Below are 14,152 nucleotides of genomic sequence, written 5' to 3' on the forward strand. Positions count from 1 at the left end.
CCAACGGCGCGAAGGAGACGCTGACACAGGGGGGTGTCCCAGGCTTTATTGGGGGGCAGCGGGGGCACCCCAGCACCCAGCACCCCCCCCTCCCGGCAGGCAGGGCCCCCCCTTCGGGACCACGGGGTGAGGGGACACGGGGGGACCCCGTGGGCATGGGGACAGGATGGGCATGAGGACACGGGTGGGCACGGGGGTCATGGGTTGTCATGGGTGGTCCCAGGTGGACACGGGTGGTCATGGGTGGTTCCAGGTGGTCATGGGTGGACATGGGTGGTCATGGGTGGTCCTGGTTGGTCACACGTGGTCATGGATGGACACAGGAGGTCCCAGGTGGTCATGGGTGGTCCTGGTTGGTCACACGTGGTCATGGATGGCCACAGGAGGTCCCAGGTGGTCATGGGTGGTCCTGGTTGGTCACATGTGGTCGTGGATGGACACATGTGATCATGGGTGGTTCCAGGTCATCATGGATGGACACAGGTGGTCATGGGTTGTCCTGGTTGGTCACGCGTGGTCATGGATGGATACAGGAGGTCCCAGGTGGTCATGGGTGGTCTTGGTTGGTCATGCGTGGTCATGGATGGATACAGGAGGTCCCAGGTGGTCATGGGTGGTCATGGCTTCACACAGGTGGCCATGGGTGGTGCTGGGTGGTCATGTGCCCACGGTTGGCCACAGGAGGACATAGGTGGTCATGTCTGGCCATGGATGGTCACAGCACCCAGGAGCACATGGGTGGTCTGGGGTGGTCGTGGGCATGCAGGTGGTCACAGGAGGACACGGGTGGTCCTGGGTTCTCACAGGAGGACACGGGTGGCCATGGGTGGTCACAGGAGGACACAGGAGGTCATGGGTGGTCATGGGTGGCCATGGGTGGTCCCGGGTGGTCACAGGAGGACACAGGAGGACACGGGTGGCCATGGGTGGTCACAGGAGGCCACAGGAGGCCATGGGTGGTCACAGGTGGTCACAGGAGGACACAAGTGGCCATGGGTTTTCACAGGTGGCCATGAGCGGTCACAGGAGGCCGTGGGTGGCCATGGGTGGTCCCGGGTGGTCACAGGAGGACACAGGAGGCCATGGGTGGTCACAGGAGGCCGTGGGTGGCCATGGGTGGTTATGGGTGGTCACAGGAGGACACAGGAGGCCATGGGTGGTCACAGGAGGCCGTGGGTGGCCATGGGTGGTCACGGGTGGTCACAGGAGGACACAGGAGGCCATGGGTGGTCACAGGAGGCTGTGGGTGGTCCCGGGTGGCCATGGGTGGTCCCGGGTGGTCACAGGAGGACACGGGTGGCCATGGCAGGAGCCGGGCGGTGACGGTGGCCTCAGTGGGAGTCGCTGCTGGAGGAGGAGGAGGAGGAGGAGGAGGACGAAGAGCGCTGCAGGGGGACAGGACAGCCATGAGCACCCGGGGGGGGGACGGACACCAGGGGTGACCCCCCCTTTTGTGTCCCCCCCCCCCGTTCCCCCTCACCTTGTGCCTCTTCTGAGCCTTCTTCATCCTCTTCTTCATCTTCTTCGCCGCCTTCTTGTCCAGCCCGGGGGGGTACAGGGGGGGCACCCCGGGGTGGGGGGGCTGCAGGGGGGGGCACCCTGGGGGTCCCATTGGGCACAGGGGGGCCCCGAGGGGGCCAGGGGAGCCCCTGGGGGGTATGGGGGGGGGGCAGAGGGGTACGGGGGCTGCCCAGGCCCCCCCAGCGGGTTTGGGGGTACCCCGGGGGGGGGGTACGCGGGGTTGGGGGGTGGGGGCTGGGGGGGGTACACGGGGTTTGGGGGGTACACGGGGTTGGGGGGGGGCGGCTGCCCTGGGGAGGGAAGAAAAGAAAAATTGAGTGGGGGGCCCCGACCCCCTCACTGCCCCGAGGAGGGGGGCAGGAGTGGGGGGTCGAGGCAGCCCCCCCACTTTGGGGGTGTCGTGTGTCCCCCCCCTTACCTGCACCGGGGTCCCACATGGCGGGTGACAGCTCCGAGACCTGGGGGGGGGACACACGGGGTGAGCATGGGGCCCCCCAAACCCCAGGAGGGGTCCCTGGGGAACCCCCCACCACCGTGGGGACCCCCCCAACTCCGTGGGGACCCCCCCACTGCCTCCGAGGGGAAACTGAGTCACGACAGCTCGGGGTGGGGGGTCACACAGCTAGGGCCCCCCCACCCCTGCTCCGGGGCTGGATCGAGGGGAGAGCGGGGTGCTGGGGGGGCATTTGGGGGGGCAGGGGGGTTTGGGGGTGCAGGGATCGTGGGGGTGTAGGGAGGGACTTGGGGGTTGGGGGGGGATGTGGGGGGCTCAGGGGTCACTGGGGGGCAGGGCTCGGGGGGGTTGGGGGGTAAAGGGTGAGTCAGGGGATTTGGGGGTGCAGGGGGGATTTGGGGGTGCAGGGGAGGCTGGGGGGTGCACAGGGAGTGCAGGAGGGACCGGAGGGTGCACAGGGGGTGCAGGAGGGATCTGGGGGGGCACACGGGGTGCAGGGGAGATCTGGGGCTGCAGGCGGGATTTGGGGGTGCACAGGGGGGATCTGGAGGTGCAGAAGAGGACTGGGGGTGCACAGGGGCTGCAGGGAGGATTTGGGGGTGCAGGGGGAAGCGGGGGGTGCACAGGGGAGATCTGGGGGTGCAGAGGGGGACTCGGGGGTGCACAGGGGCTGCAGGGAGGATTTGGGGGTGCAGGGGGAAGCGGGGGGTGCACAGGGGGAATCTGGGGCTGCACAGGGGGGACTGGGGGTGCAGAGGGGGACTGGGGGGTGCACAGGGGCTGCAAGGAGGATTTGGGGGTGCAGGGGGAAGCGGGGGGTGCACAGGGGGGATCTGGGTGTGCAGAGGGGGATTCGGGGGTGCACAGGGGCTGCAGGGAGGATTTGGGGGTGCAGGGGGAAGCGGGAGGTGCACAGGGGGGATCTGGGGCTGCACAGGGGGGACTGGGGGTGCAGAGGGGGACTGGGGGGTGCACAGGGGCTGCAGGGAGGATTTGGGGGTGCAGGGGGGTCCCGGGGGGGGGTCCGCTCCCACCTGCCGCCTCCGCTCCGGCCGCGGCCCCGCCCTGCAGGAAGCAGGGGAGGGGCCGGAGTCCTGGCTCCTCCCCGGGGCGGGGCGGGGGGCGGGGCCGGGCTCCCTGGCCGGAGGGGCGGGGCCAGTGAACCAGGACTCCGGGGTCCCCCAGTCCCGCCGTGCCTCAGTTTCCCTCCTGCACCCACCTCTCGGTCAGCCGCGGGGGGGGCGGCCCGGCCCCCCGGGGGCGCGGGGGGCGGGGGGGGGCCGGCAGCCAGGCGCTGCAGCCGCTGGAGCGCCCGCTCGGCCGAGAGCCGGGCCTCGGGGTCGGGGTCCCAGCAATCCTCCAGCAGCTCCGGCAGAGCCCCCCCGGGCTGTGGGACCCCCCCCCCCAGCCTCAGCGGGGGACCCCCGGGTGGGGGGGGACACCCCCCCCCCCGGGCATGACACCCCCCAAGCAGGGATCCTCCCCCCCCGGGCAGGGGGACCCCCCCCCAGGGCAGGGGGACCCCCCGAGGGCAGGGGGACCCCCTTTGCACCCCAGCAGAGACCCCCCCCCAGGCAAGGACCCCCTGGCCATGACACCCCCAAACAGGGACACCCCCCCCGCCGCAGGTAGGGGCACCCACAGGCACCCTTGGCATCCCAGGGCATCCCTGGGCACCTGGGCAAGGACCCCCATGGGGCCCCCCTGGGCAGGGACCACCCTGGGAAGGGGCACCCCTGAGCACCCTGGACACCCCTGGGCACCTGGCCAGGGACCCCCCCCCAGGCAGGGGCACCCCTGGACACCTCTGGGCACCACCACTGGGCACCCAGGCAGGGACACCCCCCCAGGCAGGAGCACCTTGGGTCACCCTGGGACCCTCTGGGCATGGACCCCCCCAAGGTCACCCCTGGCCATGGGCACCCTCAGCATCCCAGGGCACCCCTGGGCACCCCCAAACACCCCTGGGCACCCAGTCAGGGCCCCCCCCAGGCATGGGCACCCTGGGACCCTCTGGGCATGGACCCCCCTGGGTCACCCCTGGCCACAGGCACCCTCAGCATCTTGGGACACCCCTGGGCAACCCCAAACACCCCTGGGCACCCAGGCAGGGACACCCCCCCCCAGGCAGGGACACCCTGGGTCACCCTGGACACCCCTGGGCACCCCCAAACACCCCTGGGCACCCAGTCAGGGCCCCCCCAGGCATCGGCACCCTGGGACCCTCTGGTCACCCGGGTCACCCCTGGCCATGGGCACCCTCAGCATCCCGGGGCACCCCTGGGCACTCCCAAACACCCCTGGGCACCCAGTCAGGACCCGCCTCCCCACCCATGGGTGCTCCCGGCGGGGCTGACCTGGGGGGTGCGGTGCCAGGCGGGGGGGATGAGCGGCCGCCGTCGCTCCTCCACGGCCAAGCGCCGGAGCTGGGCACCCGTGGGGCTGGCACCCAGCTCCGCCTCGTACGCCAGCCGAAACGCCGGCACGGGTGCTCCTGCGGGGCAAGAGAGGGGGGTCAGCAGGGATGGGTGGGGGGGTCCCAAGGGAGCAGAGGGGGCACCCATGGGTGCTCACCGGGGCTGAGGGCCTGGCAGCGCGAGAGGATCTCCCAGAGCAGCAGCGCCAGGGCGTAGACGTCCGCCTGCCGCAGCGCCCGGCCCCACGCCCGCAGGTCCAGGCTCTCGTCCAGGATCTCGGGTGCCAGGTACCGCTGGGTGCCCGCCTGCGCCCACCCGCACCGCTCGCACGGCCCCCCGGGAGCACCGGGCACCCGCGGGCGCCGGGGTCAGGCTCACGCCAGGGTCGTGCTGGCGCGGGCACCAGTGCCCCCCGCACCACAGCTTGGCCTTGCGCCCGCACCCCACGGCCAGCAGTGTGAGGGGGCCCGTCCCCACCCCCATCCCTGTCCCATCCCCATCCCCATCCCCGTCCCCATCCCAGTCCCCATCCCAGTCCCCACCCCCATCCCTGTCCCATCCCCGTCCCCATCCCAGTCCCCATCCCCATTCCTGTCCCATCCCTGTCCCCATCCCCGTCCCCATCCCAGTCCCCATCCCCATCCCTGTCCCATCCCTGTCCCCATCCCATCCCTGTCCCCATCCTGTCCCCATCCCATCCCTGTCCCCATTCCATCCCCGTCCCCATCCTGTCCCCATCCCATCCCTATCCCCATCCTGTCCCCATCCCATCCCTGTCCCCATTCCATCCCATCCCAGTCCCCATCCCATCCCCGTCCCCATGCCTGTCCCCATCCTGTCCCCATCCCATCCCTGTCCCCATTCCATCCCATCCCAGTCCCCATCCCATCCCCGTCCCCATCCCAGTCCCCATCCCCGTCCCCATCCCTGTCCCCATCCCCGTCCCCATCCCCGTCCCCATCCCATCCCCGTCCCCATCCCCATCCCATCCCCATCCCATCCCATCCCAGTCCCCATCCCATCCCCATCCCATCCCCATCCCATTCCCATCCCCATCCCCATCCCCATCCCCATCCCATCCCTGTCCCCATCCCATCCCATCCCCATCCCATCCCCATCCCCATCCCATCCCATCCCATCCCATCCCATCCCATCCCCGTCCCCGTCACCTTGCGGATGGGGACAGCATGGCGCGCGCTGGTGCCAGCCTGGGCGCGCGGTGGCAGCGCCAACGCCAGCCCGAAGTCCCCGATGGCGCAGGTCCCGTCCTCCCGCACCAGCACGTTCTGGCTGCTCAGGTCCCGGTGCACCACGCTGGGCTTGTACAGGCCTGGGGGGGGTCGGGGTGTCACGGGGCCGGGGGGGCCACCCCCGCAGAGACCGGGCGAGCTCGGCGCAGCAGTGGCCGCCCTCACCGTCGCGCCAGAGCTCCTGGTGCAGGAAGGCCAGGCCGCGGGCCAGGGAGAGCGCCAGGCGCACGCTGCCAGCCCACGTCCCCACGTGCTGCCCGAGGAAGTGCCGCAGGGAGCCCTGGGGACACGGGGACAGCCCTGGGGACACGGGGACAGGCCTGGGGACACGGGGACAGCCCTGGGGACACGGGGACAGCCCGGGGGACACGGGGACAGCCAGGGGGACACAGGGACAGGCCGGGGGACACGGGGACAGCCCGGGGGACACGGGGGCAGCCCTGGGGACACGGGGACAGCCCGGGGGACACGGGGACAGGCCTGGGGACACGGGGACAGCCCTGGGGACACGGGGACAGGCCGGGGGACACGGGGACAGCCAGGGGGACACAGGGACAGCCCTGGGGACACGGGGACAGGCCGGGGGACACGGGGACAGGCCTGGGGACACGGGGACAGCCCGAGGGACACGGGGACAGCCCGGGGGACACGGGGACAGGCCGGGGGACACGGGGACAGCCCTGGGGACACGGGGACAGCCCGGGGGACACGGGGACAGCCCAGGGGACACGGGGAAAGGCCGGGGGACACGGGGACAGCCCTGGGGACACGGGGACAGCCCGGGGGACACGGGGACAGGCCTGGGGACACGGGGACAGCCCGGGGGACACGGGGACAGCCCTGGGGACACGGGGACAGGCCGGGGGACACGGGGACAGCCTGGGGGACACGGGGACAGCCCTGGGGACACGGGGACAGGCCGGGGGACACGGGGACAGCCCGGGGGACACAGGGAAAGGCCTGGGGACACGGGGACAGCCCGGGGGACACGGGGACAGGCCTGGGGACACAGGGACAGCCCGGGGGACACGGGGACAGCCCTGGGGACACAGGGACAGGCCTGGGGACACGGGGACAGCCCGGGGGACACGGGGGCAGCCCTGGGGACACGGGGACAGCCAGGGGGACACGGGGACAGCCCGGGGGACACGGGGACAGGCCGGGGGACACGGGGACAGCCCAGGGGACACGGGGACAGGCCTGGGGACACAGGGACAGCCCTGGGGACACGGGGACAGCCAGGGGGACACGGGGACAGGCCGGGGGACACGGGGCAGCCCTGGGGACACGGGGACAGCCCGGGGGACACGGGGACAGGCCGGGGGACACGGGGACAGCCCGGGGGACACGGGGACAGGCCTGGGGACACGGGGACAGCCCTGGGGACACAGGGAAAGGCCTGGGGACACGGGGACAGCCCTGGGGACACGGGGACAGCCCGGGGGACACGGGGACAGGCCTGGGGACACGGGGACAGCCCGGGGGACACGGGGACAGGCCGGGGGACACGGGGACAGCCCTGGGGACACGGGGACAGGCCGGGGGACACGGGGCAGCCCCCTGCCCTGGGCACGCACCCAGCTGCACCCTCCTGCTTGCAGGAGCAGCCGGGTCACGGCCACGGCATCTCCAGCAGCCCCTGCGCGCCCGTGGGGACACCCACGGCACCCCCCCCCCACGCACCAGCACCCCCAGCAGCCCCTGCACACCCATGTGCACCCCCAGCAGCCCCTGCACACCCACGTGCACCCATGTGCACCCCCAACAGCCCCTGCACACCCATGTGCACCCATGTGCACCTGAGGACCCCAAGCAGCCCCTGCACACCCATGTGCACCCACGCGCACCCACGCGCACCCCAAGCAGCCCCTGCACACCCACGTGCACCCATGTGCACCCCCAGCAGCCCCTGCACACCCATGTGCACCCCCAGCAGCCCCTGCACACCCATGCACACCCATGTGCACCCACGCGCACCCCCAGCAGCCCCTGCACACCCACGCGCACCCCCAGCAGCCCCTGCACACCCATGTGCACCCAAAGCAGCCCCTGCACACCCATGTGCACCCCCAGCAGCCCCTGCACACCCACGTGCACCCATGTGCACCCCCAGCAGCCCCTGCACACCCATGTGCACCCATGTGCACCCACGCGCACCCCAAGCAGCCCCTGCACACCCATGTGCACCCCCAGCAGCCCCTGCACACCCATGTGCACCCACGCGCACCCCCAGCAGCCCCTGCACACCCATGTGCACCCATGTGCACCCCAAGCAGCCCCTGCACACCCATGCACACCCATGTGCACCTGAGGACCCCAAGCAGCCCCTGCACACCCATGTGCACCCACGCGCACCCCAAGCAGCCCCTGCACACCCATGTGCACCTTAAGCAGCCCATGCACACCCATGTGCACCCATGTGCACCCACGCGCACCCCAAGCAGTCCCTGCACACCCATGCACACCCCAAGCAGCCCCTGCACACCCATGCACACCCATGTGCACCCCCAGCAGCCCCTGCACACCCATGTGCACCCCCAGCAGCCCCTGCACACCCATGCACACCCATGCACACCCATGCACACCCCAAGCAGCCCCTGCACACCCATGTGCACCCATGTGCACCTTAAGCAGCCCATGCACACCCATGCACACCCATGCACACCCATGTGCACCCACGCGCACCCCAAGCAGCCCCTGCACACCCATGTGCACCCATGTGCACCCAAAGCAGCCCCTGCACACCCATGTGCACCCATGTGCACCCACGCGCACCCCAACCAGCCCCTGCACACCCCAAGCAGCCCCTGCACACCCACGCGCACCCCAAGCAGCCCCTGCACACCCATGCACACCCATGCACACCCATGTGCACCCCCAGCAGCCCCTGCACACCCATGTGCACCCATGTGCACCCACGCGCACCCCAAGCAGCCCCTGCACACCCCAAGCAGCCCCTGCACACCCATGTGCACCCCCAGCAGCCCCTGCACACCCATGCCCCCCCTCCAGCATCCCTCCCGCACCCATCCGCACCCCCAGCGCCCCGTGCCCCCCCCCCCCCGCCACTCACGGCGGGGTAGAGCTGGAGGACGAGGAGCCCCCCGCGGGCGCGCGGCCCCGCCCCCCGCGTGCCCAGCAGCCGCGCCACGTTCTCGTGCTCCATCAGGGGCAGCGCGTGCACCGCCCGCTCCGCCGCGAAGCGCCCGGCCGCGCCCGCCGCGAAGGCCTTGATGGCCACCGGCCGCTGCTGCAGGGTGCCGCGCCACACCGCCGAGAAGCGCCCTGCCTGCAGCACCTGCCGGCACCCGCGGCACCCATGGGTGTCCGTAGGGGTACCCCGGGTGTCGTCTCTGGGGTGGTGGGATCCCAGCCGGGGGGTGGGAGAGGGAGCTTTGGGCACCCGTGGGTGGCCCCAGCTCTGGGGACCCCGAGGCTGTACCCTCAGGGATGGGCACCCATGGGTGCCCCCATTCCTGGGCACTCCCACAGGCAGGGATCCCCAGCCCCGGGCACCCCCACACCCAGGGATCCCCAGGCACCCATGGGTGTCCCCAGCCCCAGACACCCCCACACCCAGGGATCCCCATCCCCAGGCACCCATGGGTGCCCCCGTTCCTGAGCACTCCCACACCCAGGGATCGCCATCCCCAGGCACCCATGGGTGTCCCCAGCCCCAGACACCCCCACACCCAGGGATCCCCAGGCACCCATGGGTGTCCCCAGCCCCAGGCACCCCCACACCCAGGGATCCCCAGGCACCCATGGGTGTCCCCAGCCCCAGACACCCCCACACCCAGGGATCCCCATCCCCAGGCACCCATGGGTGCCCCCGTTCCTGAGTACTCCCACACCCAGGGATCGCCATCCCCAGGCACCCATGGGTGTCCCCAGCCCCAGACACCCCCACACCCAGGGATCCCCAGGCACCCATGGGTGTCCCCAGCCCCAGACACCCCCACACCCAGGGATCCCCAGGCACCCATGGGTGTCCCCAGCCCCAGACACCCCCACACCCAGGGATCCCCAGGCACCCATGGGTGTCCCCAGCCCCAGACACCCCCACACCCAGGGATCCCCAGGCACCCATGGGTGTCCCCAGCCCCAGGCACCCCAAAGCCAGTAGCCCCAGTCCTGGGCACCCACAGACACCCTCAGCCCTGGGCTTCCTTGTGCCCACCCTTGAACTGCTGCCCCCCCCGTTTGTGCCCCCCCATGGGTGCCCCCCAATCCCCTCCCCATATGGGTGCTTCCCAGTATTGCCCCTTAAGTGCCCCCCATTTGTGTGCCCTCCCCCCAAATCTCCCATCAGGAGCCCCAAAGTGGGTGTCCCCCCCAGGATCCCCCATGGGTGCCCCCCCGTGGGTGCCCCTCGCCCCATGGGTGCCCCGCACCTGCAGGAAGCGCAGCGCAGGCAGGTCCGGGCTGGGGGGGTCCGGGGGGACCCCGATCCCCTGGCACCCCCGGGGGGGCCGCCCTGTGTGGGCCCTCGCCCGTCGCAGCCCTGGTATGGGGACACGTGGGACACAGGGACACTGGGGACACCCCCACCTGGGGACCCCCCCCCAGGGACCCCCATAATGAGGGACACAGGACCTGGGGACACCAGGGCCCCCCGGGCCCCCCCACAATGGGGACACAGGGGATGTGGCACCCCAGGACCCCCGCACCCAGGGACTCCTGCATCCTAGGGACACCGGGGACACCAGGGACCCCCCACCCGGCCACCCTCACCCTCAGGGCTCCCCAAGACACTGGGACCCCCCCCTGCCCCAGGGACAGGGTGACACGGCACTTGGGGACCCCCCACACCGCAGGAGACCCGCACCCAGGGGACACCCGGGATGTGGCATTTGGGGACACCCGCACCCGGGGACACCCAGGGGACACAGAGTAGGGGGTGGCCTGTGCGCGGGGGTCCCCGTGTCCCCCCCCGTGTCCCCATCCCTACCGAGGACGGCCAGGCAGGCGAGGAGGAGGAGGAGGAGGAGGAGGGGACCGGCACCCCACAGCCACAGGGTCCCCGCGGACCCCACGCGGCCGGGCGCTGGGGACAGAGGCTGCGGTGACACGGGGTCCCCCCCCCCACCTGATGGGGACCCAGGCGTCCAGGGTGGGGTGGCCCCCTTTTTCGGGGACTGAAGGCAGAGACACCCCATGGGTTCCCCGGCCCCCCCCCGTGGGTCCCAGGACACCTCTGTGGGTCCCCCATCCCCATATGGGTCCCCTATAGGTCCCAGGACCCCCCATGGGTCCCCCATCCCCATATAGGTCCCCTATAGGTCCCAGGACTCCCATGGGTTCCTCATCTCCACATAGGTCCCCTATAGGTTCCAGGACCCCCCCCATCACTCCCCCAGTCCCGCATAGGGGACCCACATTCCTTTATAGGTCCCCTAAGGGTGCCAGGTCCCCCCCCATGGGTCCCCCATCCTCCTATGGATCCCCTGAAGGTCTCAGGGTCCCCCATGGGTTCCCAGGACCCCCCCAATGGGTCCCCCAGCCCCATATATGTCTCCTATAGGTCCCAGGACCCCCCATGGGTTCCCCATCCCTATATAGGTCCCCTATAGGTCCCAGGACCCCCCATGGGTTCCCCATCCCTATATAGGTCCCCTATAGGTCCCAGGACCCCCCATGGGTTCTCCATTCCTATATAGGTCCCCTATAGGTCCCAGGACCCCCCATGGGTTCCCCATCCCTATATAGGTCCCCTATAGGTCCCAGGACCCCCCATGGGTTCTCCATTCCTATATAGGTCCCCTATAGGTCCCAGGACCCCCCATGGGTTCCCCATCCCTATATAGGTCCCCTATAGGTCCCAGGACCCCCCATGGGTTCTCCATTCCTATATAGGTCCCCTATAGGTCCCAGGACCCCCCATGGGTTCCCCATCCCTATATAGGTCCCCTATAGGTCCTAGGACCCCCCATGGGTTCCCCATCCCCCTGTGGGTCCCTTGAAGGTCTCAGCGTCCCCCATGGGTCCCCTCCAGTCCCCCATGGGTCCCCCCCATGAGTCCCCCAGCCCCTCTGGCCTCCCAGTGGATCCCACGCAGCCCCCCCCCAGTGCCTCCCAGTGCCCCCCAGTACCGGGGCCGTGGCGGGGCCCCCCCAGCCCCAGGGCTGTCCCCGTCCCGCTGGCGTTGCCGTTGCAGAGGTGGCCGCGGCAGAGGCAGACGAGGACGGCAGCGCCGGGGGGTCCCGCGGGACTGGGGGCGCAGGTGGGAGAGGGGCAGGCGGCCCCCCCACCCCCCCAGCAACCTGGGGACACCACCGCCGTCACCGGGGCACCCCAGGGTGCTGGCCAGGGGACCCCGAGCCCTGGGACGGGGCAGGGGCCTAGGCTGGGACCCCCCTCCCCGGGACCCCCCCCGGGACCCCCCTCCTTGGGACTCCCCTCCCTGGGATCCCCCTCCCCGGGACCCCCCTCCTTGTGATCCCCCCCGGGACCCCGCTCCCTGGGACCCCCCTCCTTGGGACCCCCCCCCCCGGGACCCCCCTCTCTGGGACCCCTCATCCGGGACCCCCCTCCTTGGGATCCCCGCCGGGACCCCCCTCCCTGGGACCCCCCTCCTTGGGACCCCCCCGGGACCCCCCTCCCCGGGACCTCCCGCCCGGGACCCCCGCCCCGGGACCCCCCTCCCCGGACCCCCCCTCCCCGGAACCTCCCCCCCCGGACCCCCCCTCCCCGGAGCCCCCCCCCCGGGACCCCCCCTCCCCGGACCCCCCTCCCCGGGTCCCCCCCCGGCCCCCCCCGCAGCGCCGCTCCATCCCAGCGCCGCTGTAGCCGTTTCTCAAGGCCAAGGTCAAGCGTGGCAGCTGGGAAGGGACCGGGCTTCCCAGCACCCCCCCAACTGCCCCTAAAGGCAGGATCAGGCCCCCCCATCCTGCCCAGCCCCTTGCCCCCCCCCCAATTCCCCCCCCCAGGGCAGGATCAGGCCCCAGCACCTTCACCCCGGCGATACCCCAGGGCAGGATCGGGCCCTTCCATCCTGCCCAGCCCCTTCCCCTGCACCGATACCCCCCCAGGACAGGATCAGGCCCTTTCTCCCCCCATTCCCCCCCCCCCAGGACAGGATCAGGACCCTTCTCTCCCCCCCCCCCAGGACAGGACCAGGCCCTTTCTCCCCCCCCGCTCCAGGATCAGGACCCTTCTCTCCCCCCCCCCAGGACAGGATCAGGCCCTTTCTCCCCCCATTCCCCCCCCCAGGACAGGATCAGGACCCTTCTCTCCCCCCCCCCCCAGGACAGGACCAGGCCCTTTCTCCCCCCATTCCCCCCCCCAGGACAGGATCAGGCCCCTTCTCTCCCCCCCCCCAGAACAGGACCAGGCCCTTTCTCCCCCCATTCCCCCCCCCAGGACAGGATCAGGCCCCTTCTCTCCCCCCCCCCAGAACAGGACCAGGCCCTTTCTCCCCCCAGCCCCCCCCAGGACAGGACCAGGCCCCCCCCCACCCCCCCCCCGGGGTCTCACCCTGCACCAGCGCCCGGCTCTGGTTCCAGATGCCGATGCAGCACTGGCCGGGGGGGCAGCGAACGGTGCCGGCCTTGGCCCCCCCCGGCCCCCCCAACCCTCCCCGCACGCTGGGGTGCTTGTAGGAGACGCAGCTGAGGTTGCGGGGACCTGGGGGGGGGACACACACACACCCCGGGGTGCCGATGGCTCCCAGCCCCCCCCCCCCCCCCCAAAAAATACCCCCAAACCCCTCCTCCCCCCCCCCCCCAAGGGTGGGGGGGCGCCCAGCACCCACCTGGCAGCCCCGGCGCCAGCCCCATGGGTGCCTCCGGAGTTGGCAGGATGCGTGCGGGGGCCGGTGGGAAGAGGAAAGCGGGTCCTGGCCGCCCCCGGGGAGGAGGAGGAGGAGGAGGAGGAGGAGGAGGAGGAGGAAGGTGCTACCCCCGCAGCGGGGAGGAGAACAGGGTGCCCCAGCTGGGAGCCAGCCCCCACACCCTCCCCAAATTGAGCTCCCTGCCTCAGTTTCCCCCCCTCCCATTGGCAAAGCTGGTGCCGTGCCTCAGTTTCCCCAGCTGGGACTGAATCCCAGCCCCGCGCCCCGCCCGCCTCCCCCCCCCCCCCCAGCAGCCCCCCAAAACCGGCCGTCGAAGATTTCCAGACAACGCCAGCGACTCGTGTTTATTACAAAAAGAAATCGTCGTTCCCCGTTTTACAAAGGAGCCCCAAAAAACTAACATTTTCATCTAAGTCTTTTTGTACAAAAAAATAGCACTTTGGGGAAAAAAAAACCAAAAAAAAAACCAAAAAAAAAAACCCAACCAAAAAAAACCAAACAAACAAACAAAAAAAAAACCCCCCAACCCCAAACCCCAAACAAACCCCCCCAAAAAATGCGTTTCGGGTTTTATTACCTCGGCCACATCGGATTTTTTAAAAAACAACCAAACCCACCCAAAATAACCCCAAAACCGGACTCGCACAGACACCCCGAGATCGAAGTTCTCGACAGGGAGAATTATTGCCAGTGTGGGGGGGCCGGATCCCGCGGGACC

At 70.7% G+C, this 14,152-nt stretch overlaps 1 protein-coding gene across 1 annotated transcript; it reads right to left on the reverse strand.

Moving 5' to 3' along the window:
- Positions 1-31: 31 nt before the first annotated feature.
- AMHR2 (anti-Mullerian hormone receptor type 2) lies at positions 32-13,420 on the reverse strand. Its single transcript, XM_075133617.1, has 14 exons — positions 13,396-13,420; positions 13,119-13,307; positions 11,735-11,905; positions 10,594-10,689; positions 10,037-10,146; positions 8,716-8,940; positions 5,808-5,922; positions 5,562-5,722; positions 4,550-4,697; positions 4,333-4,469; positions 3,195-3,362; positions 1,940-1,979; positions 1,237-1,385; positions 32-1,176 (listed from the first exon to the last, which is right to left on the reverse strand). Exons 1-14 carry the CDS (start codon positions 13,418-13,420, stop codon positions 1,021-1,023), a joined length of 1,890 nt encoding a protein of 629 aa, XP_074989718.1. The 3' UTR covers positions 32-1,020.
- Positions 13,421-14,152: the final 732 nt, after the last annotated feature.

The sequence above is a fragment of the Calonectris borealis genome, chromosome 30 (assembly GCF_964195595.1).
Source record: "Calonectris borealis chromosome 30, bCalBor7.hap1.2, whole genome shotgun sequence".
In the NCBI taxonomy this organism is placed as follows: domain Eukaryota; kingdom Metazoa; phylum Chordata; class Aves; order Procellariiformes; family Procellariidae; genus Calonectris; species Calonectris borealis.